This window comes from Triturus cristatus, chromosome 6, assembly GCF_964204655.1.
Source record: "Triturus cristatus chromosome 6, aTriCri1.1, whole genome shotgun sequence".
Lineage (NCBI taxonomy): Eukaryota > Metazoa > Chordata > Amphibia > Caudata > Salamandridae > Triturus > Triturus cristatus.
The window spans coordinates 1,760,737,245-1,760,763,989 of NC_140589.1; the positions used below are offsets into that span (position 1 = coordinate 1,760,737,245).

Consider the following 26,745-nt stretch of genomic DNA (forward strand, 5'->3'; position numbering starts at 1 on the left):
AGACAAGAAAGGAGAGGTCATGGGCTGGGCGAAAGGTGGTCATTTTAGGGGCAAAGTGGGAAGAGGCACTTCCTGGAGAGGAACTGAAAAGGTCAGTTCAGGCAGAGCGAGGATGGAGTTCAGAGTGAGGGTCATAGCTAAAGAGCTGGCATGTGAATGAAGCACCTCTATAGCTCCCAGGTGGCTCAATGCCACTGGATCACCTACTTGTGTGTATCAAGATTGGAATTTAGAAAAATCTGTGCATTCTAACAGGTGTGGTCTTAATTCACTGCAATGCGACACATCTATAGCTGACAAAGGTTTGTTAAAGGAAATACCTAGACTTGAAAAGCTGTGTCCCACTGAGATGAAGTCATGTGGTTACCCTAGGCGAATCTCACGAGCACACACCCCCCTTTCACAAAAAAGCAGATGTCATTCAATTGCAACAACTGCTGTCAATTTTTACCTTTTTTATGACTGTTGCACAATATCAGCATTTGCTATTTTCTATAGGCTAGTTGACTTGCACTGTGTCTAGCATGAAGTGCATTGTACCCCATGCATCTCTCATTTAGTGGGAGTCTATCTTTCATTTGTATGTGAAAACTGCCAGAGGAAAGAGAGATGAAAGAAAAGGTTTTATCTCCAAAGGAGATTTTTAAAGTGAATACACCATATATTTACAATACTAACTGTTTGTCCAAAAGATTGCACTTAGTAGGAGTAGCCATCACCTGTTATTGGTTCCGGGAGGTGACTTCTCTGGGTGCGTTATCTCTCTGAGATAGGCTGCAAGGAAAAACATGACCAGACGCCCAGCTAGTGGTGAGACCCTATTTGGTGCTTAGTAAAGATCCAGATCAGGATGAGTGCGCTTAGAATGATATTCCAGCCTATTCATGGTGAGGCTTCTGGCTACTTGTGAGACCAATTTCAACTCTTTTTGCAAGCCACAAAGAACACCATGCTCAGCCATGGATCCCAAGCGTACTGTTTCAAGTGGCCATTGGGTCAACCTAGGTGGAAAAATGTCATCCATGCCCAGAGCATAAAACTTAATCATATTTAGATATTTAAGATATTGTTGTGAAATAATACAGGGTCTGTGGCAAAATGACTTGGCCAAGGGGACCGCCTCTATCTATAATAAATTGATTTTGAAAAATCTCTGCTAGTCATGTATTAAAGACCCATTCACTGGGATTCAAAACGGATCTGAACATGAATAAAACAACAACGTTTTGAACTTTGTAGTGAATGCTAAAATAATGTTCTTACAGCTTGAAGAGGAACATGTTAAAAAAAAACAGATGAATATATTGATCTAAGGGAAAGGAGCGGGCCCTTATTAAGGAAGGGTCATTGTAACTTTTGAGATTTACAGATCTAAAGGTTTCAGTTGCTTTTGGGGAGAAACTGTGAGGGAAAAGAAGGCCAAGGGAGTTGATATTCCAGTAGAAAGCCTTCCTCTCTAATTTGGTGACAGGACACTGTCCCCAATTGTCAAAATGTAGATTTGTCTTATCATAAAACTTACTTATTTGCCGCTACGGCGACTGCTGTTGACACAACCGCGCTTCTGGATTCTTTTCCACCAAATCCTCCTCCCATTCTCTTCACTCGAACCAGAATTCGATTCGATGGAACTCCCAGAGCGGTGGCCACCAGGACCTATATATTACAAAAATAAATTTACAGAAACAGTTCACAGATGTTTATTATGGACTTGTGTAAATCAACTCCATTATTTAGGGTTTTCGTACAATCTTTTATATTTTGAATCCAAACTAATTTTGAGAAACATGTAAAGAATTCCAGCTTCGATGGTGCCTTTGAAGAGTTTAAAGTATCTGAATCCTATAAATATAACTCCACAGGGTGAGGTATTTACCAGGTGCAGTAAATACCTCTGATTCCAAATGTTCCTTATTAAAATAGGAATTTACATGCAGAATTGAGATGTTGCCCACTTAATTCTGCATGCTTCGGAAATGTAATCAATATTACCCCGAATACATTTGGTCAGATTTGTACTACCAATTGTTCTTGCAGGAAACATAGATGGTGCAGTGTTTTATAGCAGTGTTATATAACAATAGATGGTTGTGGTTTTAGTGAAGATTGGAATGTACAGGCACAAACGCAATGAGGTTTTAAATGTATCCCTGTCCCTATTATCAGGTAATCAGTTACATTACAAATATGTCCATCTTTTTACCATTTTACCTTGCAGAGCACTACTTTATTCAACTTCGAAATTATTGAGCATCGGTTTTGGCAGTGACTCTTTATTGCATATAAATAGAAGGTGCCAAAATAAAGCGCGGCGCAAACACCGAAATGGGAATTACAAAATGTATTCAGTTTCAGGCATTAGATAATCATGTTGTGCAACGTGAATGAAATTAAAACAGCTTGGTCCACTGCTAATTTAGTGGAAACAGCCTTTTTTATTCAGACTTTTTCTGTGTGTTCCACACTAATGTCGCCATTTTGGCCAATGTGCATTCTAATGTATGTGTTCTCTGCAATTTACAGACCTCCCTTCGTTTATTTAGGGATGGCTGTGACACTGACAGGTCAGGAAACCTAAGCTACCTTGCACAGCTTGTTTTACTGTTCTGCCCGTTCTGCTTACATTTTTAGGTCTCGCGAGCCAAAGGCTCGAAGAGACATTTTATATCTGGGCTTTTCAAAGTGCTGCCGTGGCCTAAAGCTACAGTGCACGTGAACGTGCACGCGCGCAGCGCCATGTGTCTTTCCTCCGTAGCGATCGTAATCACGATCACTTTCACTTTCGCGGGCTCCTCTGTTGCTGGCATTCCCCCCTCCCTTCTCGCCCAGCCCTTCTTGTTTTACTTACTTTTCTTCCTTTTCTGGCAACTCAGAAGCTTGAGGGCAGCAGCAGAGCAGGAATCTAGCAGTGGACATTAAAACCAGCAAGTCATGATTCCTAACTAAGATCCAGAAAGAGCAGCAGGACCAGGTTTAAAAAGATGACCCATTTCAAGTCTTCTCCTAGTTTCTTGATAGGACTTTAAGCACACTTTTGAGGATCATGCCGCTGGGACACTGTTAAGGATCTAGCGCTGCTACACTGCACTTGTAAGTGGAGAGAATTACGCTTCAGATACATATATAACCCTACTATGTTTTTCAATTAGATAAAATACGCATCTCTCTTGTACTGGATTACAAAGAAAAAATACAGACGGTCAAAAATATTTTTTTTACTTTGAAGAATCTTGGCGTATTTGTACATAACACGTACTGCAACTTACGTCATTTCGGTGATTTAGAAAATATGCCCGTGCAAGTTAGGGGTAAATAATTTTGGGGGGAGCGACTCCTATTTTAGAGCCAGGCCGGACCCCGGGCTCGTCTCACCCCATGAACAGTCCGGCTTGACCACTTCTAAGGCACGCTGCCTGGCAGTGATTGATCAGCGGTATAACAGATCCGAAATACTATAATTTACCTGTCTGCAGCATCCCCTTCAGGATTCCATATGCCATCTTCCCTGCCCCGATGAAGCCAACAGTCAGTGCATCGCCTCCGTCCTCCATCGCTGCTCCTGCCCTTCACTCACCGAGTGCTCCTTTGACTGATCTGGGATGCAGCACCTCGCACAGCTGCTTTTCTTCCGTGTCCTTATGTCAGTCTCTTTCCTGGACTGGGATCTATTTGTCCGTACACGCTGGTACCGGGTTTCTTTGAGTAGTGTTTTTTCTCTGTTGACTTGTGTCGTCAGCAGTTCCTATGAGACTTTACTTTCGTTTCTCATGCTCGTTTTTTTGTTGCTGTTTTATATAGCGGGAACGCGACCCGAAGGTATTGGAGCGCTTTACACAAGGACACATTCCTTATTTGGTAGGCACGGAGATATTAAGTGGTTTGCCGAGGCTCGAACCGGGTCAGCTCCAAAGTCGGCAGCTCGAGCCCTAAAGCCACATCCGTTCACGTGCTTAGTGTTCTGAAGTCTTTCTTCGATGTATGTTTTGATTTTAACTAAGCTCAGATAGGGTGCAAAAGTAAATTCCGACTTGTTCGTTAACGAGGTCTTACAAACGGCTGTATTAGTGGTTTACAGTCCAACCGGCTGTTGAAGGAGGGGAGATGTAAAAGCAGCCACTGGGGTTAATAATATTCACAATTGTTGAGTTGCTGGCCTCTCGTGCGTGCTAGGTCGCCCTCCCCCCCGCAATATATTAAAACACACTCCGACACATGATGAAAAGTGCTTCAATGCCCCACATAGGGGTAGTAGGCGGTATATAAATGCTGCAATACAGTACCACCATGGGTAGCAACAGGAGAATATTAAGCACAAATATTGTTTTCTGACATGGGTTGATCCCTTAAAGCAGGGGTCTGCATGGTTGGGCTGCCCAGTGATTTTGATCGAGTTAATTTTATACTGAGGTTAAGGGCTCGGAACTATGAGAATTACTCCTTTATGTGTAATTGATTGAGTTAGTCTATTAGCAAATACAAATAACGTTTTGAAATGGGCTTCCTGCATCCTGATGGTGTTCATGGTCATTAAAACGTTAAAAGTTTGAGATCTAAGGTGCCACTTTAGCAGCAGTATTTGCTCGCTATAAAAATGCTAGCTAACATATATACATATATGCAAAGGCACAGTAGCTCATGCGTTCCAGGACTGCAGTATATTTGCCCCGTTGTGCAGCCAGAATATGCCCTTTTGCCAGATGCCCGTCATTCCCCTATTTGACTGACACTTCCTCTGGTAGTAGTCCTTTCTCTGTGTCTATGAAGTGCACGTGCTTTGTATGCGGCAAAGAACTTCCAGCGCACACGATTACGTAGTTGACTTGATTTGCATATATCCATGATGCTCTGCGATTTTCATAAAGTAGAAACGGCAATCTTTTTCTGCAGCAGAATGTTTTGTTTCTGATTCAAGTGAACTCCTTTATGAAAAGCAACAAAGAGGAAGAGTATAAATTGCAACCATTTATATCTTTGAAGCACTCTAACTTTCAAATAATATGAAGTTAAGCCTTTATATACCAGCTTGCTCCGTCATTAGTTTGTGCTTGCTTCGGCAGCACATATACTAAAATTGGAACGATAAAGAGAAGATTAGCATGGCCCCTGCGCAAGGATGACACCCAAATTCGTGAAGCGTTCCATATTTTGCCTTTTGGTGATTTTTTATCTACAATCGAAACCCACTAAACATTCTTATTTGTTTTTTACTTTAATTTATTTACATTTTTCCAAATTGAATATAATGATATTGACATCGACGTGTTACTGCAAAACTAAAATAATTTCCACACAACTGATGTACTGTGTGTTTATATCATCCAAAAGTTCTATTAACTGCATCATTACGATGTGATTTTTTCCCCACTCATGTTCATATTCTCATCGCTCGCAGTTCATGGACCACACTAAACAAACTATGGTGTAGAGGTAGGAGGCTCAGCTAGAGCTCCTCTTGGGCTTCAAACCCAAAACGAGCCGAGCCTTCATGTGGCTTCTGTCTGCCACTCATGGTGGAACGTCCTGTGCCAAGAATGAAAGAAAACGCAATAAAATATGCGATTTAAAACAGGAGAACAGTAGCCATTTAGTGCCTGAATTGTACACAGTGAAACTAGCAAACCAGGGATTAGCCCCAGCTTCCCTGTTTGACCAAACTGTGTTACACTAGGCAACAAGCATTTGCAATGCAATAGGTCTCGCATTTACACCAGTTTAAGCTATTGGCATTGTAAATGACAATGCCTTTTATTTATGTTCAAAAAACAAAAATAAAAGGCATTGTCATTTGCAATGTCAATAGCTCAAACTCGCGTAAATGCGAGACCTATTGCATTGCAAATGCTTGTTAATTTCTATGTCAGAGTGAGTGGTTTTGTTAATTTTTTGGATTGCTTTCAACACACACCTTTGGATATCCTGTCTCAGAATTTTGTTACCACACTGTTGCCTTGTTTCTTCTTCGCTTTGGCCCTCATCTTTCTTGAAGTACCCTCAGTTTGCTGCTAATTTTAGTGGAAAAGGTTTCCTTTCTTCTGGGTTTCTGGGAAGCCTGCCCACAATCTTAAGGCTTTTTGTGCGTGCCACACTAGAGAGGCCATTTTGGGTAGTGAGTGGTCTAGTGGTTGTAATTTTCATGAAATATAGACCGTCCTTAGACTATTTAAAGATGGCTGCTGTGTGCATAGGTCAGAAACGGAAACTACTTTGTACAGCTTGTTTTATTGATCTGCTTATATTTTTTATCTAATAATTTAGTGGCTCTCCTGTTTCAGAAGTTTCTTACCACACTATCCCATGGTTCATACCTCATTCGCACTCATCTCTCTTTATTTTCTGTTTGGTCCACTACTAATTGTAGCTGAAAGAGCTTCATTTTTTATGGGTTTGTGAGGTGCCCATCTGCCATCTTAGAGCTTTTTGTGTAGTCCACACTAAATTGGCCATTTTGGACAGGTATGCTCCAACGCCTATATTCACTCTAAGTAGACCGCCCTTAGGCGATTCAGAGAAGGCTACGGCATGGCAGTTTGATTCTTTCAGATTAACAGAGAGCTTATATAAACTCTCTTTTAATCCCCACCGAGTAACTTTATACCCTGTCCCTCTTCCTTCTACAGAATTTCTCAAAAATACAAATGTCACTGCTCATGCTTCACTTTCTTTTGAATCTCCTACACTTTTCTCCTTTTTAGCTGAGCTTTCTCCTCACGATATATCTCTCGCACATGGTCTCTGACTTTCTGAGTCTGCTCTGCACGTCCCAGAATAAAATACAATAATCAGAACACAAATAGGGAACCTTTGAATTTCAAGTGTGCAATTATTGATACACGCTTGTTGGTTAAACAAAGCATCAAGATATGGTAGTGCCACACTATGTGGCCTACCTCAATACAAACTGGCCCCTCTAAGAGCATCCCTCAACGCGGCAGCCAGACTTGTCCTTGGAAGAAAAAGAAACACACACATCTCACCGGATCTAAAAGCATTAAACTGGCTACCATATGAGGCATGGATCCAGCTGAAGTTTGCCTGCATGACGCATCAAGGCATTACAATTCAATACCCCCAGTTACTTGGCTCAAAAGCTAGAAAAATCGGGGGGGCAACAGAAACTCACAAAGCGCGTTCACCCTGCTGCTGAAACCCCAACGTGAGCGAGATCATTCTCGGCTATTGCACCCTGCTGCTGAAACCCCAACGAGAGCGAGATCATTCTCGGCTATTGCACTCAGGATATGGAACTCGCTACCACCGAATGTTCGCCTAATATCCTCTACCTCCTCTTTCAAAAAAGAAGCCAAATCTTTAATACTGAAGAAGTTTTTGCCTTAAACAATATACCAATCTCACTGATATTGTATAGTCAGCAAACTCCCAGGGGGCCTATCCCCTACTATTACTGTCTTTATTCTAGACGAATCTGTGTTATACTATTATACTTTATGTTTTGTTTGATTCTTCACGCATGTATTTCCTGGTTTTTGTGTTTTTCTCAGACCAAATGTTACACTAGTACCTATCATGTAATGCGCTCTGATACCCACTAGGGTCACGATCGCGCTATACAAAACATTATACATAAATAAATAATAAAATCAAGATCATGAATCCTTTTGAATTTGTATGTAGTTTTTATTACTGAAACCTCGTTCAAGGAGGACTCAGGAACTGATGATACCTTATCAGTTCCCCAACCTTTCAAATTAAACAGTTTGACTGCCCCTAATGCCCTATAGATGATATGACAGCTATTTGTAAATCTAGTCATACTGCTTTAACCTTTTCCCTGGATCATTTTAAAGATTCACAAACTCTACCAGTTACAATATCCATTAGTTTCAATCATTCCTTTAGGGCATTACTGATTTACAGACCTCCCGATACTGTAAAGGGTTTTCTTGTGTCATTGTTTTAGTGAATTTGCACCATTTGTCTCAACACAGACGATATAAGTTAATTTTATCTGCAAGCTTAATAACATTTAATTAGACTCTACTTTAGAGCCATGCTTTGCTAATGTTGCCAAAGCAGTTGCACCATCTTTTGTGCCTTTTCTTACCGTACTTTGTAAAGCCTCTCTGAGTTCTGATATTGTGTCTGACCCCTGGAAAAAGGCTTCCCAACTGAGAAAGCCAACTGCAGATCTTGTTGTCATATCTAACTACCGCCCTATTTCCCTACTGCCTTTGGTACCCAATATTCATTAAAGTTTTGTGAACCAGAAATTATCCAAACACATTGAAGGTCATCAATTATTAAACACGTATCAGGATAACAAGTCTCCAGGAAAAGGCAAAATCAATCTCTTATTACCACAAGACTAGACTATTGTAATGAACTCTTTGTAAGATTGCCTAGCTACCTTCTCAATAAATTCAATTTGACTGAGAATGCCGCTGCCCACCTCATTAATGGCCATAGAGGGAAAACAAAGATGTACCCAAGTGCTTAATTTGTAAAGACAACACCAAGGCGCTTCTCAGGAGATCACTGCATTTTGCTTCATTCATTGCCACTGCCAGCAATTTTGTAAAATAGTAGCAAGAAAAAATGTTAAATGCCCTGCGTCAATGTTAGGGGGAAAAATACAAAAATATTAATAATGCCAGAAATAAATCATTAATGATAAAATAGCATCTTAAAAATCAATCAATGTAGGAGTAACATCCTGCCTGGGTGAGGTTCTTGTCTGGGATATTCTGTTAGTTCCAAAACTGCTCCTCCTTCATAGCATAGAGGAGATAGATGGAAACTGTTACAAGTGACATTTACTATTTTTGCAGCTTACGCTAGTGAAAAGGGATATTGCCCGACAACGGAAAGCGAGTACACCACCATCCCTAGTGGCATGGAAGATAGGGTTGGACTACTGCATGGCGCTAGTGAAAAGGGATATTGCCCGACAACGGAAAGCGAGTACACCACCATCCCTAGTGGCATGGAAGAGAGGGTTGGACTACTGCATGGCGCTAGAAGTAGTGGTGATCCAGTGTAGTGTATGCCCCAAGAAACATAAGAAGATATGGCAGAATTGGGAAAATTTTAGAGGAATATTACTGGTGCCTGTTCGCATGGTAGAATTTCAACTAGATGCCGAAATACGACACTATGGTCATGCCACACGAGGAACCAAGATGGAGGCTGGGGCTAGATTTGACTAGAGTTACTGTTAATGATTTGCGTTGGGAGGGGGGTGGCTAAGGATGCACTGTGCATGTTTTTGTGTTTTGATTATTCATGGGGTCTTATCCTGCAAAGTCCTGTACATGTATATGGGCCGCTTTAGCTCTGATATTCGGCAAAAACCCAATAAAATTTGTTATGAAAAAAAAAACAATTCATTCTACACATTATAATAAAAATGGAAAACAGTGGTAACAGAATTAAATTCAGAATTAGAAAAACTCCCTAACGAAAACTGACTGCCATAAATTTTGACCAGGGTATATCTGGAGGCTGTGTACATGCTATGTCCAGATGAATAGGTAACTCAACTGGGTTACCTTTGTAAAAAACAGTGATAAAGTGAGAACTGCTCAGGAGGGGCTAATATTAAAGTTGTGTCCATGGAAGACTCTAGGTATAGTATTTGAAGGAGCTCCTGATTCTCAAAGATACCTGCAATAAACATTTAGAAAATAGGCTAAAAATGTTTTCCTTCTTTCTGATGTGGCTGAAATCTTTAGAGCTGTACCCTATGAAGAAAATGACAGCACATTCATTTCCAGGAAGTATCCCAGTTCCCACATGCTAGTCCTCAGTACCAAGAGGTGGGTGTCCATTTCAGGATTCCAGCACTCCATTTACCTGGAATTGCAGCATAGTTCAGTAGCTTCCTCCACCCAGATAGGACATTTCCTAAGTCAGGGCTTGGAATTGCTTACCGTTGGCTCAATGGGCCTTTAGTATAGTTTAGGAGTTGTCAGAGTACAATCCTAGAATAAATCTTTCCTAAAGAGACGAATTCATGCTTAAGGTCTGACCAGCCCCTCAGGCATGCCCTGCCCAGTTGAAATGTATCCCAATGTTTCTTCTGAGTCAAGTCATAAACAGTGAGCAAGAGCTGTGCAAGGGCTTTTGTCTGATACTTCCACTATACTGTTGGATGACACACATAAGGGACTGGGAATATACACCCCAAAGAAACCACTAACACTGCTGTGCTAACGTTTTTCAGAGATTGCTTTCCATAACTCCAAACTCAACAGATCCCTTTGAGAACAATGTCCTATGGTATTAGGCTTAGTGAACTGAAAAGTCTGTTGCTTGGGTTTAAATTCCTTAGTAAAAACAGAAGACAAGAGGCGTTTGGCAAAACAGGAACAGTTTGTTTAATTAAACAACTCGGCCGGGAGAACAGTTACAGGCACGAGGTCTGAGGACTGTTTCAATTTACACTGGGTTTGCATTCGGCTTATATACCATGTTACAACCAGCAGTAAAGGTTTTCCGGTGTACCAAATATGGTGAGGAATATTGGTTGCTGCCTTAGAGTCATAAATTAATGGTCAATGGTTACTACAGGCGGGTCTCAACCATGCGTGGACAAAGTGTGGCCTGTGGTGAATGTGTCCAGATGTCCGGCTTTGGAAGCGTGTGATCACTATGGGGCCGATTCACAGAACTAATCTGAGACAAAATCCTAAACTTACTACTTTTGGTATTCACAGGAGGCATTTAGTAGTAGTAAAGTTAGGACTCCTAACTTTACTACTACTAAACTGAGACAAAATCCTAACTTTACGACTTTCGGTATTCACAAAAGGCATTTAGTAATAGTAAAGTTAGGAATCCTAACTTTACTACTACTAAATGCCTTCTGTGAATACCAAAAGTAGTAAGTTTAGGATTTTATCCAGTGGCGGCTGGTCTTAAGGGGCGTAGGGGGCGTTGCCGCACCTACCAGCATCGGGGTGAAAGTAAAGGGAGAGAATGAACTCAACTCACCATGGAGCAGTTTTAAGAAGTGCTCACACTGCTTGGTGCTCCCCCGTGAGGCTATGTGAAATCTTTTTTTTGTGCTCGTCGTCTCAAAGGGTCTTTCTGCTCCGCATGTGCAAAACTGGGCGAGGGCTATTCCTCGCCCTCGAGGCACAAGCGAGGAGGCGGGTGAGTGGTGACATCAGCCTTGAGGGAGTGGCTACATAAAGCGGCAGTAAATGGATTACAAATGGGGCGCTAAGGAATTGGCCCAGGGCGCGGTCAGTGGAGAGCCATTCACAATAATGGGAAGGGGCAGGGCTGGCGCACAGTGCAGGGGGTGGTAACAAATGCAGTAAACCTTTCGCCTCGTGAATAAGGCTTCCTAATTGGGTAAGTAAGGTTGAGGCGACCTTAGGGGAGTGGCTGGCTATGCATTAGTTTAGCAGCTCCTATTTCCGGGACACAGTTGCTGGAATTGGAAAAAGAAAGGCGTTACTTTCAAATGAGCGCGCAGCAGGTTGGTTTACTTTTAGCAAGTTATCGAGAGCTGAATTGGGGCTCGGGGCTGCCATTAATTTTAACAAATGTACCTGCTTGATTATTTGCGATGTGATGACCTCTTTTGGTTCCCACAGTAATTAGGCTACAACCTTCGCACCCCCGCCTTTTACAGCTCCCACCGGATGCTATGCATTATGTTTTAATCTTCCACCTCCCCAACCCGAGCTAGATGTCCCGGAACCCAGCACAAAGACTGATTGCCTCCCTCCCCGAGCTGGATATTTTATTTTCTATGCCCCTGGTGCAACATTGGCCGTAAAACGACGAGGGGCAGGGCGAGGTGGCGGACTGACTGAGAGAGAGTAACTTAATCTACTATCTCCCAGTCTCTCCATTACACAAAACGAAACCGCTAATTAATTTGGCAGAGCTGTACAGCTGTGTTTAAACTGTATTCCTGCCCACGCGGCTGATCGAGGATTTGAGGGGAATGAAAGTGAAATAGTAAAGTGTTGAACTCCCGCCAGACAGAGAACTGTGAGGTATTTTTACAACCAGAGTCTGGGAACTGATTGTCAGATGTCAGGTTTGTGTGCTTAGCCTGACCTCAACGGAAGCTTTGTTAATCCCCGCTTCAAATCTGCAAATTAGAATGTAAACAGTCCAGAAAGGAGCCCCGAGTGAGTGGAGAGGTGTGTGCAGGCCTTGGTGAGACTGGCAGTAATCACTGTGAGGGAAGGGTAGTGCGGGCCTCTGTGGGGCTGGGTGTGGGACAGGAGGGGACGACCAGGGGATATGAAGGGCTGCGTGGGCAGTGCTTAATTTATAAAAACAAAAATAAGTTGCAGGCTCTCGTCAGGAGGCCACTGTAGCTAGTTTCCCCCATTGCCCCTGCCAGCGCTGCCAATGACACTATCAACACAGCTACAAGTGTCCCCCCTCTGTGTGTTAACTGGAAAGTGCAAACCCCGCACTTGGCGAAGACTGCACACTATGCACAACCACGGTGCATTATACTTTAGCCTTGAAATTTGATTTCTCAGTGCGAATCTCGTTGTCCTATGACAATCACTGAAATAACATCAGCTTGTGTGTTCTGTCAGAGCATCTGGTATAGGGAGATGAGCTGCCCTCTACTGTGAGAACACAAAATAATAAAATATAATAAAAAATGAATCACCCCCGCTCGTTGTAGTCATATTTACATGGTGCAAAATGAAAACACTGCAGCGGGTGCCAGTTTTGCTGCCTATAAATATAATGGGGATTTTGTGCCCCTATTAATATGTGTACAAAGTTAAATTAAGCACATCTTTTCCCACTTTGCAGCAAACTTTGAAATATTATATTCAGTGCAGCTTTTGGTGATTAGTGTGATAGGCGTGAATCCAAATTTGTAAAAAAACAAACAAAAAAACAAAATATTTACGTTGAAATATGCAGTCTTCATATAAGGTGTACCCCGGACTCTTTTCAGACAAATTTCTTAACTTGAGGGTATAGCGACGCGTATTGGCAAACCGATTTACACAGCGCTTTATTGTGAGCATAAATCTCCGTCTTCTTCACTCCAACTTTGTTCCCTCACAACAGCCTAAATTAGAACATTATTGACACACTCTTGGTGTATACGCTCGCTCGCCACAGTGCAGTACAGGAATTGTTTTATGCCCTACCACTTTCAATTGTCACCAGCCGCCACTGATTTTATCTCAGATTAGTTCTGTGATTCGGCCCCTAAGTGTGCTATGTCCTGATTGCCTAGGTGTTCCTAACTCATGCGGCATCTGACCTTATGGTGTTTTTTGAAGCATGCATATTCCTGCCCACGTGTTTGCCTGCCAGCTATGCACCCTCCCACTTGTGACCCATCAATCAGTAATCCCATGCCTCAGTTGCAGGGCCTGCCCGACTACATTCTTGCGTGCCGAGGTAGATGTGGAGTTCGGGGTGGATGTTTTTATTAAAAAGGACCATACTTAATTTTTGTTGATAAACGCATCAATATCCATATTAAAAAGTCCTTATCCAAAATGAAAAGTTAGAGATTTCCCCTCAAGAAGGAAAAATGGCATTGCTATGAGCCTGTCAACCATGAAGACAATTTCTTCTGTGATTCACTGGAACCAGCAGGTGTGCCCGCCCTCCCAACATGAAAGGATGATTTGTTAGAAGTGACATGAATAATGTTCGCCAGCTTTCTATTTTTGTCCTCTGAAATGCTTTGTTCAGCATCTGCCCGCATAAATGATGGTTCTCAGGCTGAAAGAGGGCAAGCATTCTGTAGACTTCCTGCCTCCTGCCTACCGAGACACTGCAATAATTATGACTTTTTGCCATATCTCCATACCCCAGGTAAAATGAAAACATTTTGAAAATGGGGTTGTCTCAAAATCACTGGACTTAGGTTCAAAATATGAAATACCCGCTTGCCACCACTAGAATATTACCAATTTATGGTTGCATCCTATGAGTTGAGTTGCACTACTACAAGCCTTGCAATTTACGCTGTGATCAGATAGACATCATTCAGAAAAAAAGCATTGGCAATGCCAATAGGAATAGCTTATGAATGCACTGTGAAGCCAGACCTAAAGATCCATGTACATTAATGACTGCCTCATCCCATCTGTGCTGCTTTCAGAGAAAAACGCCATAAATTACCTAGCTCTTGAAGACACTTTAATAGCATTACAATTCTTTGTGGGTGCATCTGATAGTTCAAACTCAGGCAGCTCGGTGAATAAATGATATGATCAAACAGCTGTGTAGATGAGAAGTACTTTTTTGTGTAAGCACACAACGTCTGCCCAATCAAAACATTTGCTCCAGGCTCCCAATATGTGGGTGTTGCCAAAGCCCCTCTCCTGGTGGCTCTCACATAATCGTATTGTGAAGAGCTGTGCTGTCAAGCCAGAGCATATAAAGGGAGCATAAATCAATCAATCAATAAAACATTTATTTTACCTTAAATAAAACTTGTATTATTAACCTAAAGCAATTGACAATAAAACTAAAATCCAAATTCATTAAAACAACATCTGCTCACCAATTAAAAAGACACCCAAACATGTAATCGAGCAGACAGTCATACAGTTAATCAGCAAACCTATCCCAGGCTTTAACACTGGCCACGGTAGCAGCTTTGCAAGAAGTAAGGCTACCATTTGTCATCAAAAGCAAAACATATTTAAGTTGGGCGGTTCTATAAAAAAGTGCAAGAAAAAGGTGAGGTGCATGAATGTGCATCAATGTCAGGATTGAACGATGGTCCCTTTTGTACATGACATCATAAAATGGGAAGTGCCCACCTGAACCTACTTTAATAGACAACATTCATATGCATCAGGGACCAGCTTTGAATATGGCTCGATACACTTTTGACAGCAGGCAAGATCTAACTGCTGGCTTCCATGTTTCCAAAGTCTGCAAGAACGGGGCCTGCATTGGAATATAATGTTGTTCGGCCAGAATTTATCTTTCTCATCTGTAAATTACGGTGTCTTGAACGATTCAGGGCTGCCGTGTTATGGTATTCATGAGCCACAGGAATTTTGAATGAACCTTCAAATTCAGGCAATGTTTATGATTCCACAATTCAGCTGTGTTCCTAGGCAGGTATCACTTGCACATGGCCTGCCCTGAGGTCTGCAGCATTAGAGAGTGGAGAAGAAGCTTCCTCACAGTATTGATGTGTTATGAGAGTTAATCCATAGTCTGATGATGTATCACAGTGTGCAGGAAGCATAGTTATATGAAGCATCAGTATGAGACCGTGTTAGAAATGGAGTTTCTGGTTGGCTAGGATATGTGCCAAAGCCAGGCAGATCCCGTCACTCTAGTCAGGTCAAATAAGTTACTCAACAAAGATGACCTGTGCTCACTCTCTGGTAGGTTGGTGCAGAGCAGTCAGGCTTATCATCAGAGGCAATGTGAAAAGCGTTTGCACAACACCCTCACACCAGTAACACAATGAATACACCACAAAAGAGACTCCCCACAGGATTACATAAAAATATATAGCATATTGTACATAAAACATTAACATAAATACTGCGCAAATTATGCAAATACTGGAGTAGTACTCGTTATCCTGACCAAGTAAAAATCAAGACAACATGCTTTATAACATCAGGAAATAAAATTCAACAGTTAGGTTAATGCAGAAAACATATGACTCTCCATGTAGCATTAGTATTTTGCCTGCCATCCAGGTCCTGAAATGGTACTTGTTATCCTGAATAAACAAGAATCAAAATGATATGGGTCATAGTATCAGGGCATGTAGTGCAGCAGTTTATGGAGTAAGCACACATGAAGCATAATATTTATCAGCAAGAAAACACAACCCCACAGCACCCTTGCACTTCTAATCGGCCTTTTATGGTGCCCAGTACAGCATGTGGGACACAGAAGTCTCTGGGTGCCTCTTACATGGAATATGGTAGTTACTGTTTCCTGAAATAAATGATGCGGGGGCCTCCGTTGAGGACTCACTCATCATATATACACAAGATTCAGTGCTTCAAGTGTCCCCAAGTAGGTGCAAAAGCAGGGGAGGCAACCACACTGCCGAATTCTGCGGGTAGACCTGGCTGGGTCCCCAGTGTGCATATTGAAGAAGGCAGCTGCTGATCAACACAGCCTTTCAAAGCAAAAGTAGGTCTGCACTTGCGGTGTGTCCAAGACCCACCCGGGTTCTTGGACCGCTGTTAATAATGTTCAAAGAAAAACAGAGCTGCCCATGTCCTCTCCACAACGCCGGGTGGCTGTGATTCCAAGCCACTGGAAGCGCTTGAAATGCACAGTTGCCCGCAACCAGTAGTTTGGCTGTGGGAATCCTGGTAAACAGTGCAGGGTGAAAAATGGCAACAGTAGAGGCCTCCCCAGGCGCTGTGGCGACTCTCTTGGCCATGGTTTGGGGAAGGACTTTCGGGACGGCAAGGCAGCTGGAGGCAGGGCGCTGGGCTGACCTGACTCAGCATAGAGCACCCACATTGTAGCAACTAACACAGTGCTCGGCCCCACAAAGTACAAGGTGATAGGCAAATAAGCTCCCTCCTCTCTCCAGACGCTTGACCACAATGAGGCGGCACTCCGCAGCTAACAGGGAAACCCGTGGGTGAACAGAGCAAAGGGGCTGTAATAAGGCATTGCATGAGTGGGGGAATTTCACCAAGAGAGACTTGTTAGCCAGAGCGGTGTGGGGGCTATGATGAAGCACCTCACTGGGGATTTATAAAGAGCTCCTTTTGCGCTGTTCACAGGAGAATCCAAGAAGCAGGTAACAGTGCTACCCACACGCTGGGCTCCTTAGGAGGCACTTTAGAGTCATGAGGAGGCAGGCATGCCAGCACAATGAAGCCAGTGAGCTATTTGGCAGTGACTCCTGGCAGCCCCACAGGGCTAAGTGAACCCCACAGTCAGAGAGTAGTTGGCAGCAGGGCAGCAAACAGAAAAGCAATCCAGTGAGTCCTTTAGGCCACCCAGCAAACAGCAGGCAGTAGGGCAACAGCAGACGAGTAGTCCCGATGGATCCTTTGCGCAGCACAGCAATCACTCTGAGAGAGGTTCAGTCCCTGATCCAAAAGTGCTCTAACAATCATGGAGTCAGAGCCCCTGTACTTATACTCCAAAATGTCTTTATTTCAAGGGGCAACTTCAAAGAAAACCTTTCAAGTGTACAGCACCCCCTTTCAACCCCAACCCTTGCTCCAGTCATCAGTAGGGGATAAATCAGCCCTTTGTGTGAGGGCAGGACACAGCCTATACAAATGTAAGTGCACCCAGCCCCCCTCTCCCCCAGCCCAGAAAGACTATCTGTATGCAGTTGGATGAAGATGCCTCTCTTGCCACACCCGGCCCTGCCTGTGTTGTGGCTGTCAGGAAAGTATGCACAAAGTGTAGCTGTCAACCAGGCTGGACGTGGATTGGAGTCAGGCTGCAATGCACTAGAGTTATAATGAAAGAGAAATGCTCACTTTCTAAAAGTGGCATTTCGAAAATAGTAATAAAAAACCCACCTACACCAGTAAGCATGATTTATCTGAACATACCAAACATGGTAACGCTACTTCTTTCAGATCAGGAATTACCACCTAAATACATATAAGAGAATTCCCAGTGCTAGCTTACGAGAGGAGTAGGCCTCACAGTAGTGAGAAACAAAAAAGCTGTTTGTCACTACCAGGAGATGCCACATAATAAAGGCACATGTACTTCCTTTTACTAACACAGCACCCTGCCAATAGGGCTACCTAGGGCCTACCTTAGGGGTGACCTAGATGTAGTAAAAGGAGAGTTTAAGGCTTACCAAGTAGTTTTAAATGCCAAGTCAACGTGGCAGTAAATTGTGCACGCAAGCCCTGCCGTGGCAGGCCTGAGACAGGTTTGAAAGGCTACATCTGTGGGGGGCTCAAGCAGCACTGCAGGCCCACTAGTAGCATTTAATTTACAGCCCCTGGGATACCACTGTACAACGGAGTTATAGCTACATCAAATATGCCAAACAGGTGTAAACAAATCATACCGTGTTTAAACGAGAGAGCACATGCACCTTAGCACTGATTAGCAGTGGTAAAGTGCCCAGAGTCCTAAAGCCAACAAACAGAGGGTTGGAAAAATAGGTGGAAGAGCGCATAAAGTTTTTGGATAACTCTGCAAGGGCCAGGTCCAACAGACCGTATTACCACTAGGACATTAAATTCAAAGCAGTGAGACTTTCGTTCACCTAACTCAGGCAAGCATGTTCTTCCACCCCATGCCACTAGTATGCTCGCAACTGACTTTCCTTATGCTTAGTCAGTCTATGTACATCGCAAATGAAATAAGCTGCTGGTGCGCTATCAATTTCAAAAAATGTATTAAAATGTTTTATACAGGAGTCACAAGAAGACGCGGTCCTAACGACAAGATCTTTGGCTTAGTTCCCCTATACGGTGACGGAACTCCTTGGAGTCTTGCAGTATCCTTCTAATGAACAGCAGGTGGTTCCTCATCCACAGCCACTGACTGCAACTCTCTGAAGCGGCGTTATGCCCGAAATTTAGAGAATCCTACGGAATCCACTTGACCAAGACGACCTGATTTATACTGTACCCCTATAAACCGAGTGACAACACCATTATAAATGCCCTACAAAATGAACCAATGTGTGATTGGAATTTTTCCGTAAAAGATACAGGAAACAAATCTTGCCCTGACAATCCTGTTTGGTTCCTCATCCCATAGACACACTGCTGACATGAATAACTTAAAATTCGTGTACCGGTTACACGTGAAACATTTCGGTGTCACTCAAATACGTGGACAAGTTTGGAAAACGCATTTACAAACGTTTATGGGTCACTGCTTTGTAATAAAGATGTGTGGGTGTTCACCATACATGTGATGCATGTGCACGAGTCTCTCTTAAGCACCGCTCAAATGTTCACTAGTTAAAACATGCAATTGTGTCATTATGGTGCAAACACCTGTGTTTATGCATACTTATTAATATGTTAAATAGGAATAAGCAGAAGCATGGAATCATGCAATTCTGCGCCTTCTGCGATTTCCACACAATTATGGATTCATTGCACTTGTCACAAGATCAATGAATAATTTGCAGGTTAAAAAACAACAATCGTCTCAAACTGGTCAAAAGTTATTCAAAAAGGACCACGTGAGCTGCTAGGCGGTGACAGTCCGTTTTCAAATAATGACTGGTAACTTTCAGGTGCTGAATTCTGTATTAACGTTTCGAACTGTTACTGAGGTGACACCTTTGCTGAGACAGTTTTTATCTGTGATAAAAGGATAAATTAAGGAAAAATACTACAACGTAATGTGTCCTATTTGGACCCATAGTTTGCCTTTTCGGTCCTCCATTGTAGCACAATTGTAGTGGCCCTGGGAATAAATTAAAAACTTTAGCATGTGTCAGGCAGACAAATGTGATTTGGTCCCATAATTTTCTTGTTCACGTTAAAACATTATAAAAAAATATATCTATCCAGTATCAGTGCCTGGTGCTTTGGTCTCCTGAGCTGCCCAGGCGCACGTGCATAATGCATTTCAGCAGGAGAATCATTATCTTATGCAGTGTGGGCGAAGAATGGTCATCGACGTTTTACGTTTCAATCACACCTGTAAAGTGTCTGGGAGGTGATTAAATGTGTAAATGACGGACGGGGGAAGGTTGGTCCCGGGTGGCCTCCACCCCAAAGTTTTCAGGTCAGCATAAGAAGAGGAAAATATTCAAGTGGAGAATTAAATGTTTGCAGGTAAAGGTTACAACAGATTGAAATGTTTCTCTCTTGAGGTCAATTCGAACTCATTCTATGAAAATACAGCCTTGACTCTTTCGACGCGTTTCTTTTTATTAAAGACAATCTACCCAGGGCAAGACAAGCATGTTTGCAAACTGCAGTGATCAGCTCTTCAGGACACCACAAAGAAGTCTCTTTGTGATAACCCTGGCCTTTAGCATCCCTTACCTGTGTCTCTGTTGGGTTCTGTGTGGATGCAAAGAGCTCCATTTCTCCATCTTCCCTCTTTGGCACAGCAAGGGTACAGTTTGTTTCCATGTAAAAGTGTTCTTGCCCACCAATATGTATCTCTCCTATCAAGAAAAATAAGTAATAGCGAAAACATCTGAAGAGGGTTTGGGAATTTACAGTGAAATATTCATTGATGGAATGACAAACACGCTTTAAAGGTTCTAGAATTCAGTAGCTCACAGGAACGCAGTCGTTGGCCATTTATTTCGGAACTTGTATTTTTGATGTTCTTCTGCAGCAAAATGCCTGCACACCGGGGGAAATGACTCCAGCACCAATGTCTGTGAATAGAGTTAGCAGGACTTTGGCCAGTGTGAAGTTGTGGTTAGGTCACTATTCCCATTGAAAAGCCATGTTTGTGTTGCTAATAACTTTGGCAACTCTGCATGAAACGTTTCAAAAAAGTGTGTCTGGTTTGAGTTTCGTGCAGATCTGCGAAGGGGTGAAGATAAAATGGGGGCCAAAGAAGGGGTGTTTCTCATTTTAATTCCCTTAGGAATCCTTTCTCTCCACCCCAGAAACAAGCATTATTAAAGCCATTCATTGTCACTTTGCCATTGGTTGATGCTTACACCAATAAAGCCAATGAAGGCAGACAGCCAGCTTGGAATTTTATTTTGTGTATCCTTCCAGGATGGCCGCCATACTGTGGCTAGACGCAATGTGGTACATGGAATAACACATAAACATGCAAAAGAAAAACTTTCCATGCCATCAGTAGTGGCAGAATACATGAACCAATCAAAAAGGAGGGTGAAACCTATGTGCTCCAGGGGTGGGATAAGTACAAGAATAAAGAAGGAAAGTCATTAAATCACGAGGAGGGTGTTGATCTAGACAAGACAAATATCCAATTATGTAAGGGACAGATACTAATTCCATTCTAAGTTTAGGTTGAAGTATTTGTTTCAAAGCAAGTAAAGCTGTCTATAACAAGACTACAGAAAATAAATGTGCAAAGAGCAGTCCCCAAGACGCATTGCAAAGTACTGGATGAGAAGCACAGTATACAGAGCATGGAGGCCACAACACGTTGTGTAAAAGGATAGGTTCATAACACACTGCAAATAAGCACACAATAGGGGGGTTAGTGCCACAGGACATGATCTGCAAAACACTGGCACTATGGAAGAGTGTGTAAATGACACGCCAAGGAACATGTTAGTTTGCTAGGTTTTTAGGCGCACTGTCACCGAAAGGAATCTTGGGGTTAGAGGAAATTGAGGAAAGTCAACATCAGCAGCAGCGGCGGCCGGCACAGGTAAGCGCGGTGAGGCGTGGCAGGGTGCGGCCGGGGGAGAGGCTGACAGACGACGGAATAGGTGTTGTTTATTTATTTATTTATACCTATTCCATTGTCTGTTGGCTGGATCACATTCTTCCTCTCTGGGAGAACACAGAAAATCCACCTTTCACCTCGAAGCCCAATAACATCATCTGCGGCATCCCACAGGGCTCACCCTCAGCCCTACTCTGTTCCAAGCCTACATGACCCCCTCTGGTCAACATTATCAGACACCACAGACTGAACATTATCTCCTACGCAGATGACACCCAGTTGATCCTCTCTCTTTTCGAAGACCCATCCACCACAAGAGCCAGCTTTCATCTGTGCATGACCAACGTCACCGACTGGATGCAAAACAACTGCTTCAAACTCATCACAGACAAGACTGAAGTACTTTTTTTTTGTAACAACACCTCTCCGTGGGATGAATCCTGGCAGATTGCTGCAGTGGGACCCGCTCCCGCCCCAACACACCACGCCCGGAACCTCAGCATCATCTTTGACATCCAACTTACCAGGAAGTATCAGATTAACACAGTCTTTTACGCCTGCTTCTTGACTTTGCGCATGCTCCTAAAGATCTTCAAATGACTACCAGTCTCCATCAGATGCACCGTAACTTAAGTCCTCCTCACCAGCTGCTTGGACTATGGCAATGCACTCTGCGCAGGAATCTCCATTCACCTGTTCAAGAGACTACAGACCACTCAGAACGCAGTGGCCAGACTCATCCTCGACCTCCCCAAATGGGCCCACAGCACCCCTCACCTAAAGAAACTCCACTGGCTCCGTGTCCACAAGAGATGCCTATTCAAGATTCTGACACATATCTACAAAGGCCTGTACATCAGAGGACCAGCATATATCAACCACTGACTAAGCTTCTACCAGACTTCTGAGATCTACCTCCCTCTCTGTAGCTCACACCCCTTGCGTCCGCTGAAGCACCAGTGGAGGCTGCTCCTTCTCGCATCTCACTGCCAAGTCCTGGAACACCCATCCCCTCCATCTCCGGACATCACCTTCTGTCCAGGATCAGAGTCAAGACCTGGCTATTCAACTGATGCACTGAGCAGCTTGGACCTCAGCGCTTGCATACCCTTGTGGGTGATTAGCCGCGCTTAATAAACCTGTCTTGATTGGAAGGGTCTTGCTTGTACAGACTGCTGGCAGAGAAGAGTCATTGAGAAGCCTGCCAGGTGGTAAATCTTGACACAGCTTGCCTTCTGAATTTCTGCTGCTCCTTGAATTTTGTCTAGGGCAAGTCCCTAACTGTCCACAGTCCCTCTCTCAGATGTGATGGAGGGATTAGCACTATTGCCTTTACTAGCTTATTCTACCATCCCATCCGTGGCTCAATTCTGTCCAGTCGTATGTTCTGGAACATGATGAATGGCAGAGTTTTTACTCTAAAATGAAATGTCTGTATAAATGTAGTCCGGTTGCATTAGTGAAAATAAGTTTGCACAAAGAATGGCTGTTGCATAAGAATGGCTGTACTTTTATTTTAGTCACAGAAAGCCAGACCAGAGAATACAGCTGTCCAAGAATAAAGTTAAAATTCAAACCCTCTTCAAAACTGCTCTGTTAGAACACTCTGAGTCTTCCACGTTGTCAAAATTATTTCTGAAATCATTGTTTTTAAAGATGAGCCTTAGTTCAGCTATAAGGATAATGTGCATTGCCTGACCAATCTGAACTAGAGCTCTGGTAGAATAATATTCAGGGGCTCAACTATCAGTTGTGTACTTTACAATTATAGGGGTTTGTAAAGCGAACAATCTGACAATCTTCTTGTGGTACAAGGACTGTGAAAGGAAACTTTTCAGTTTTTTTCTAACACAATAGTATGTAATACTTATAAATGACCTGTACAAATATTTCAAAATATATCAGCACTTAGGAAAGAAGTAATGAAGCACATTTTTGTAATTCTGAAGTTTGATGGAAACAAAGGTTTTAATGTCATGTGTCATGGCACCAGTGCTCAGCTGTGTGCAAAGCTCACTAAATCACAATTACAACTGCTCTTTGCTACTGGACTAGTGAGCCTCAGCGGCCATTTCCCCATGCCTTTACTAGGGTCAATGTCATCCTTGCTTGGCCATGAAAAAAGCAGCAGCTCAGAGAAAAACCATTGCCGCCTACCACTCTCTGCTCTCTGTGGCTCAGAGACACGACAACCTCCTCAAGGGCGGCTTATTGGACTGCTGAGAGCAGCTCACCAAGCGTAGACAATGCAGGCCTCTAGGCTCTTCTTTTGGGCAGCTCAGTGAGCTCTACATCCGTGAGACTGAGACGACTCCCATTGTGGAGGTGATCGTAAGTGCTTGAGGTTGTTTGCCAAATGGGTCCTACAATTTTGTAGCACTTTTAGTATTGGAAGGATCGCTCCTGTATCAGCTTCTCGGCTCTGCTGCTGAATGGCTGAGAGCTTTGTGTGCCTGCAAACACAGAATGCCACCTAAGACACTGCGCCGCTCTAGTTTTTCAATGTTGTTGGTATACATGATCAGAAGCAGACAATACAGGCACAGGACATAAGGATGATGCATCGCCCATGGAAACCCACTGAGGGCTGTTGTGTGGGGGCACAATCTGCAGGAGCTGGGCTAGCTCACTTCACGGGCATGCTCATCTTAGTGGTAGATAATTATGTCTCACAACTTTCAAAATTTAACAGAAATTTCTTCTGAGACTGAGACCCTCCCACAAACATAGGGGCTGGAAGTAGGAGTGCGTAGCTGTTGCAAAATGACAATGCTGGTGTTCAGAAGGTCAAAGAGCAATACACATCTCTTTAAATTTTGTTTTTATCTGGTCACATTTGCTGTGCATTCAAAGACAGGCTATGTCTTCTGACAAACAGCTGTTTATTCTTTTACATGGAGCTTGGTGTTTACTTTCGTTTTTGTGGCTGCAAAATTATAGGATTTTGTAAAGTGAACTATCTGACAATCTTCTTGTGGTACAAGGAGTGTGAAAGAAAAGGCTGTCAGCTTTTCATCCAACACAATAACACAATAATATTTAAATACTTGTACATGAACTGTACAAAAATGTCAAAATATATCAGCAGTTAGGAAAGAAGAAATGAAGCACATTATTTGTAATTCTGAAGTTCGATGGAAACAAAGATTGTAATAGTATTAAAACAAATCAAGACACTTTACTTGGTGATACTCAAATGGTGAATATTTTCACACATTATCGTTTGTGCACTATATAGGTTAAGCTGTAAAACTGCATGTCAGTGCATATTTTGTGGAGATTTAAATTGAAAAATGCCTGTCTGTAAGTGACACTGTGCCCCAAAATGCGCCACCCGCTACATACTACTCCCTTAGCACTCACCTGCTGAATGGGTGCGGCTCATTTGCTACTCTTGTTCTTTGTGTGACACATGGCTTTCTCACAACCTTTTATTTAATTTACTTTATTTCATGTAACATTGATGGCAGCACCCCCACTCTGAAAAGTGTACCAACACCAATTCTTAAAAATCTGCATAAAAAAGCTCGTCTTTATTTAGTCCAAAGTCCTTCAAGGCTGTCTGTAGCGGTTGCATGCAGGGCTTTACCATGTGACAGGCCCTGTACAAGCCTCCCTGCTGCTCATGGTCAAGATCGTTGCATGAGCATTGCACCTAGTGTGAGGTTTATGGTTTGCACAGCTGTTGCATAAGTCATGGATTGCAGAGTGGAACCATATAAGAAGAGTTCCAGTTGTTTTTCTGTCTTAATTTGTAACCATAAATGTGTGCAGTTTTCTAATCAATCCAAAATGTAGCTTCACCTTAACTAGGCTTTTTTCTGTGGATATGTTGTCACATATATGACCATTTATACTACCTAATACTCATATACTGTCCATTTGCATTGTGATGGCTGCTTGAGAACAAGTGCGCCTTATATGTAACCATTACAATAAAATAACATGTCCTTAAAAGAAAGGTCATGTTCAAGAAGTAAGATCACAACCTGAAGGGCAGATCAATCACTTGCTAAAAGAGAGATCATTGGATGCTGTGCAGTCATAAACTAATTTTCTGAATCGTGTTTTACATATCAATTTGAAAATATTCAAATACTGACTGTTCTTCAACGGACAGGATTGGTCACACGCTATGAGAGTGACGCGTAGGTTTTAAACTCACCTTCCAGTGTATAGTCCGAATCTTCAAATCCTTGCCGGATGTTTCCATTCTCTATCTTCTTGCGTGACCCATAGAAGGACTGCTTCTCTATCGCTTCCTGGGGATCAATATTAGAAATTAATGATCTATTGACAAATAGGAAACAATTTAGTGGAGTTGTCCAAAGTCCTGAAGAATTACACATATTTGGCATCCGGATAGTTTTTAGTCTGTTGCAGGGAAACATTATTTATCTGGTACAACATGTGATGAAAATAGATGATACACCACCTTCTGGACATAAATAGCTACTTTTACATTTTAACACCCTAAGATATTGATAGATAATGGATTCCAGTGCTTTAGAACATGTAGACATATCTAAGATAGAAAAATATACACAATCACCTGAAACTATCCAATGTGTTACACTTCAACAATTGTGCATTACATAAATTGACTTCACAGTGGTCAGTTTATTAGTAAATATACAGCTGTCTGTATGACGTTGTTATCCTTACCTCAATGGTGATGATTGGGGGAAGATCTTCATATGTCACCCTAACCGATTTAGCAGCTCTCTGGGCATGATCTTTGGTGTCTGCAATAATTCCACCAATAAGATGCCCAACGCAGGTTACCTGCAGAAAGTAGAAGCTGTGTTTAGACTGCAGTGCAGGCAGGGATGGGTAAGGTATTTATGCCTCCAGTAGACTTGGGCAAAATTCATGATCTTTATATATGTATATGTATATATAGAGAGGTTTGAAATTCTGATTATCTTGTCTCCCCTGTGCTCTCTATGCCTGCAATATTAGGGTATGCGATCGCGAGGATCCTATTTATTTTGGTAGCTGTTTTAATGAAACATTTACACTCTCTGGGTCTCCTTGCAACTCTGGGCCTTCTTCTTACATTTTGACAGTAACACTTATTTCCTTGTTACATCATTAACATTTTTGCTGCTACTTAGTTTTAAAATTCGCACTTTTATATTATTTTTGGTCATTTTAATTATCTTTTTTGTATATGTGTGGTATGTATGTCTTGTTTTTATGATTATATTTTAATCAAATAAAGTAAATTCTTACTGATTATCTTTTTCAATCATACCTTTAGACTCAAAGAAAAACCGACATGTAATTTGTTGATTTTTGTTCTGAAAACCCATTTTTACAGATCGTTGCTCCCACATTTATATTTAACATCACTTAGCGAAGTGCACAGAAATGAAAGCCTGCAACTTTGCCCAATCCTATTAATGAGTAAACATAGCGATTACATGGAGCTGTTTCTATTCAGTTTCTTCTATCAAATACAAAACACAAACAACAAAAAACAACTAATCAGCTCTC

At 42.4% G+C, this 26,745-nt stretch overlaps 1 protein-coding gene and 1 non-coding gene across 3 annotated transcripts in view; one reads left to right on the top strand and one right to left on the bottom strand.

The window, feature by feature from the left end:
* LOC146821941 (xanthine dehydrogenase/oxidase-like) overlaps positions 1 to 26,745 on the bottom strand; it is a 452,547-nt gene that overhangs the window by 109,043 nt on the left and 316,759 nt on the right. For both annotated transcript variants that reach the window (XM_085613026.1, XM_085613027.1), the window contains exons 19-22: positions 25,912 to 26,031; positions 25,412 to 25,508; positions 19,905 to 20,029; positions 1,523 to 1,656 (exon numbers count right to left, since the gene is read on the bottom strand). In XM_085613026.1, the coding sequence (XP_085469152.1) occupies positions 1,523 to 1,656; positions 19,905 to 20,029; positions 25,412 to 25,508; positions 25,912 to 26,031 (476 nt within the window). The remainder of the gene's footprint in view (positions 1 to 1,522; positions 1,657 to 19,904; positions 20,030 to 25,411; positions 25,509 to 25,911; positions 26,032 to 26,745) is intronic.
* LOC146821942 (U6 spliceosomal RNA) lies at positions 5,042 to 5,148 on the top strand. The gene has a single exon (XR_014964534.1). It is a non-coding gene; the product is annotated as a U6 spliceosomal RNA (small nuclear RNA).